The sequence below is a fragment of the Octopus bimaculoides genome, chromosome 9 (genome assembly GCF_001194135.2).
Source record: "Octopus bimaculoides isolate UCB-OBI-ISO-001 chromosome 9, ASM119413v2, whole genome shotgun sequence".
Lineage (NCBI taxonomy): Eukaryota > Metazoa > Mollusca > Cephalopoda > Octopoda > Octopodidae > Octopus > Octopus bimaculoides.
This window is the reverse complement of record NC_068989.1, coordinates 79,572,671-79,577,552: the sequence shown is the minus strand read 5'-3', so window position 1 is coordinate 79,577,552 and position 4,882 is coordinate 79,572,671. Positions and strand designations below refer to the sequence as shown.

The 4,882-nt window shown below is 35.4% G+C and overlaps 1 protein-coding gene across 4 annotated transcripts in view; it reads left to right on the top strand.

Moving 5' to 3' along the window:
- LOC106872195 (gonadotropin-releasing hormone receptor) overlaps window positions 1-4,882 on the top strand; it is a 787,632-nt gene that overhangs the window by 734,297 nt on the left and 48,453 nt on the right. For all 4 annotated transcript variants that reach the window (XM_052970806.1, XM_052970807.1, XM_052970808.1 and 1 more), the window contains one exon: window positions 1,434-1,722. In XM_052970806.1, coding sequence (XP_052826766.1) covers window positions 1,434-1,722 — 289 coding nt within the window. The remainder of the gene's footprint in view (window positions 1-1,433; window positions 1,723-4,882) is intronic.

Sequence of the window (4,882 nt, the reverse complement as noted above, 5' to 3'; positions counted from 1 at the left end):
TATATATACATATATATATATATATGTATGTTTGTATGTATGTATGTATGTATGTATGTATGTATGTATGTATGTATGTGTATATATGTATGTATGTGTATATGTATCTATATATGTATGTAAGTGTGTATGACTGATTCTCTCGTCGTGAGCCACAAATGAGGGTTAAGTAAAATAAAGCGGTAATTATGTTCTATGGACATATTTGTGTATCTTGAGGCCTGCTGGTGCCCTACAAACCATTTGGCAAAGGGAATAATTTGGGGACTCAGTTTTCTAGAGTTCTTGTGGATCATTTACTATGTGTTTTCTCGGGTGGACGTCAAAGCCTCCTTTGCTTTGTGCCACTAAAGCACAATGACCGGTAAGGCTTTCATTTAGAGGAGCAGCGTTTTACCAGCATGCTTTCCTGCTTGCATGAATTTATAAACAAATCTATATATATACATATACAAACACACACACGCTCACTCACGCACAAACAGATACACAACACAAACACACATACACGAATACACACACACGTGTATATGTTGTGTATGTAGGGATTTGTTAATATCAGTATCCCTACTGAATTTAGACTATAAGTAGCCCCTTATTTTATTAATCAACTCCACGCTGTCAATCGTGTAACGGTTATTCGAGTTTCTAATATGTCACAGCGTCATGTTGTCTTCTAGTTATTTTTTTTTTTTTTTTTTTTTCTGAAGCCAGTCCGCTCCTCAGAAAAATTGTAACTCACCCTCATAAGAGACACGATTCAGAGAGTTCCTGTAAATACCGTTGACATCACTCGTTTTCCAACTGAACTTCACTACAGTAATTTGACAAAATCTATGTTATATATTGCAGGTCTTTCTTCCAAACAGTAATTTCATTGTTTGCTATCTTCTGTTTCTTCACGAAGAAAATCTCTACACAAATGCTCCAAGGCGTAATATAAGCAGCGAAATAGTCAAAGTTGTAAATGTTATTGCTACTTAAATTGGAAATACATGCATTAATTCTAATTTAATAGAATGGATATTCGAAGTGTTATATGCAACAGCGATATATCCTTAAACATAGTCTCTGATTTCACTTAAATACGAGCTACATTGTTTCAAATTCTAATTCAATAGAATGGATGATATAAGTGTAATAGCCCTAAACAAAGTAAGTCTATTCAATTAAATGGGTATTTCATGATTATTACTTTATTGAATGACGTGTTGATAAGAAAATATCGGATGGCCTCCTTCAGAACTACTGATGAATTGTTTAATAGGTTAACACTGTGTGACACCTGAGAATGCGACCCAATACTGAAATTAATGTAGCAATTGGGCATTGCATTACCTCAATTTTATTACACGCAAATTAATCACAAAAATTTCAATCAATCCCGTTCTGAATGTACTTTTAATTATATTTATTACCTTTCCCTTTTGCAGATACTCCAATTTCACCCACATCGATGTCGTGCTATAGTGTGAACCATGGACAAATTCGTACACATCTTTTTGAAAGGGCCAGGAAGAAATCATCACGTATGAGTGCAGTGATTGTCGCAGCTTTCATTCTTTGTTGGACGCCATATTACATCATCTTCTTAGGTTTTGCATTCTTCCGATGGGACAACAGTCGCACTGTCATATACTTCTTCACTCTCGGGACTTCCAACTGCATGCTAAACCCACTCATCTATGGAGCCTTTACCATATATAAGGTCCACAGAGGAAGGTTAGTGTTCTTGTGTTTTTATGTGTAACTATGTTTGCTTCTGTATTTATATCAATACATGTATGTATATAGACTCGCATATATCAAACAAAACAGACACAGATAAAGGCACAATCACCCACAATTATACATAAACATAAGTATATTTATTATACATTCCGTTAAATGCAATAGAAGCAATATAAAAATCTCTGTATCATAATCGTGGAAAAGCAGCCACATGTATCATTATAACTACACGGCATTGATGAGGCTCAAATAGGCTGAAATGCATCTAGTTTTCTCGTTAACCACGGCTGCGGCTACCATAGTGTCCCTGCGATATATATTGTTTTAAACATTACAAGTTCAAAAGATGTTATCTCGTGACAATTACCGCAGCAATTTGCTTTCAACGAGGCATTTATAGTGAGTATGACACATAGGTGACAATTTTTGCACACATATATTCATGTGTGTGTGTGTGTGTGTGTGTGTGTGTGTGTGTGTGTGCAAAAGTGCGCACCGTGAAATATAAGAGAAACAAAGCAGGATACGATATACAGGAAAGGGTGATAACAAAAGTCAACGAATTATCAAGAATGAAGCGAGATAGACAAATGGCAATGTCTTATAAATAGAGTTTAAAGGAGAATGGGAGAAAAACTAGTAAAAAATAGACATTACAAACAAAGCGGTATAAAAAGGAATGAACAAATATTGGAGAGCGTCTGTATGTGTGTGTGTGTTTAAGTATATATGCGTGTATATAAGTATATTATATATATATATATATATATATATATATAGGCGCAGGAGTGGTTGTGTTGTTAGTAGCTTGAGGTCGATGTAATCGACTTACCCAGTACCAAAAATGGGTATTTCCCAATAGACTCAAACCTTCGGCCATTCTAGTTAAGTCTTCTATTGATATCACTATGGCCTAACTTCCGCTCCTCGAAGATGGTTGATGTCGTCCATCTTATTCCACTCAGGTCCATCTGTTTCACTCGTCTCATTTACTTTCATGACATATCTTAATTCCTTATTATGGATACCCTCACAATAAACTCGGAGCCCATTATTTCTTCCTGGAATGTCAACCCTCTGGCAATACCTCACTATACACGGTCTTCCAGTAACCGTCAATTTAAAGTCCTTGAACAAAAGACACCACAGGTCCGGAAAGGCCTGTGAAGGCAAAAGGTACAACCCCTTCTTCCAGATTCAATCATCAAAACAAGGAGGGAAGATGAGTGTCTTTGAAAACAGCGTGTATTTGAAAGAACTGAAAGTAAGCAAGACTTAGAAAGAAAAAACAAACAAAAAAACAATCAGATGTCTATCAGCTTAGATGTCTGTATCTGCATAATGCTTATAATGATCTTTTATCTTTCTGCGAAGAGCGGTACTTAGTAGACAATAAGTTAAAGAAGTAGAAAGTATTGATCGAGTGTCAGATCAAAGCCACGAGATAAAAATGATATGAAAGAAAAAAAAAATGTTCTTTCGCCGTCGGAAAAATGTAATTATCGTTTCTATCTGGTATGTGTTGACACAATGAGAACGCCTGTGATTTAAACGACAATGTTATACAAGACTAAGCTATGGCTGAACACATTAACCATGAATTTAATATTAGTTTTTATCGACAACAAAAAGACACCTTATTGGAGAAATGTCAAGTTGTAAAGATATTCAATTCTGCAAAGATATGAACGTCATTGGACGATCAATTGGCTAAATCGTTACAGCATAGGACAAAATGCCTTGCGGTATTTATTCCTTGCTCTTTGTGTTATTAGTTCAAATTCTACTGAGGTCAAATTTGCCTTTCATCCTTCCGGAGCAAGTATATTAATATCAATAATTCTATAAAAAGTAGCAATCAGTTTCCAGGGAATCGGTTGCTCTGCTCTGTCAGAAGGAAATGAGAGACCGATCACAGTATCCGTTTTCTCCAAGACAACTGCTTCCGCTCTATGTCGCTCTAAAAGATGGTGATTGCCGTGGCTCTTGCAAAGTATGGATCATCATCATCATCTCTCACCATCATGATAAGGACGATAGTTTTACTACTACTACTACTACTACTACTACTACTACTACTACTACTATTATTATTATTATTATTATTATTATTATCGTTATTATTATTATTATTATTATGGCTGCGTGCTGGCAGAGTTGTTAGCACGCTGGACGAAGTGCTTAGCAGTATTTCGCCCGTCGCTATCTTCTGAGTTCAAATTCCACCGAGGTTGACTTTGCCTTTCATCCTTCTGGGGTCGACAAATCAAGTACCAGTTGTTTACTGGGGTCGATCACATCGACTGGTCCCCTCACCCAAATTTCAGGCCTTGTGCTTATAATAGAAAGGTTTATTATTATTTTTTTTGTTGTTGTTGTTGTTGTTGTTGTTGTTGTTGTTGTTGTTATTAAGACGGCGAGGAGGCAGATTGGTTAGCATACCGGACGAAATGCTTAGCGTTATGTCTCTCGTCGCCACGTTCTGAGTTCAAATTCCACCGTTGTCGATCTTGCCTGCCTTTCATCCTTGCGGGGTCGATAAAAGAACTAACAATCAAATACTGGGATTCATGTAATCGACTTGTCCCTTCCCTCAAAATGGCTGCTCTTGTAACAAAATTTGAAACATTATCATTATTATCGCATTATTGCTGCTGCTGCTGCTGCTACTGCTGCTACTGCGACTACTACTACTACTACTACTACTACTACTACTACTACTGTGGTCGAAACATATTAAAGTTATGTAAGTTATATGTATATATATAATATGATGAGGAAATAGGGAGGTAATTATTAAATTATTATTCATTAATTAAAAAATTGGCAATTAATAAATAATAGTTTAATAATTACTTCTCTATTTTCTCATCTTATAATAATCAATAATAAATAAATAAACCTTGCAGTTGAATATTAAATGTAATGTTCAATATTTTGAGAAAATCTGCTTTAACACGTTCAGTGTAACTCGTGCCGGCATAGAAAAGTGGACGTGGATATTTTGTTTATTATTTTGAGTTGGCAGAATTCATAGAATGTTTAGTGGCATTGCATTCTGAGTTTTAACCAGTTCTTTCATAGGATTTTGCTATCCCTTAATGAGATTTGTAACCTTTATTTTTGTGTGTATATATATATATATATATAT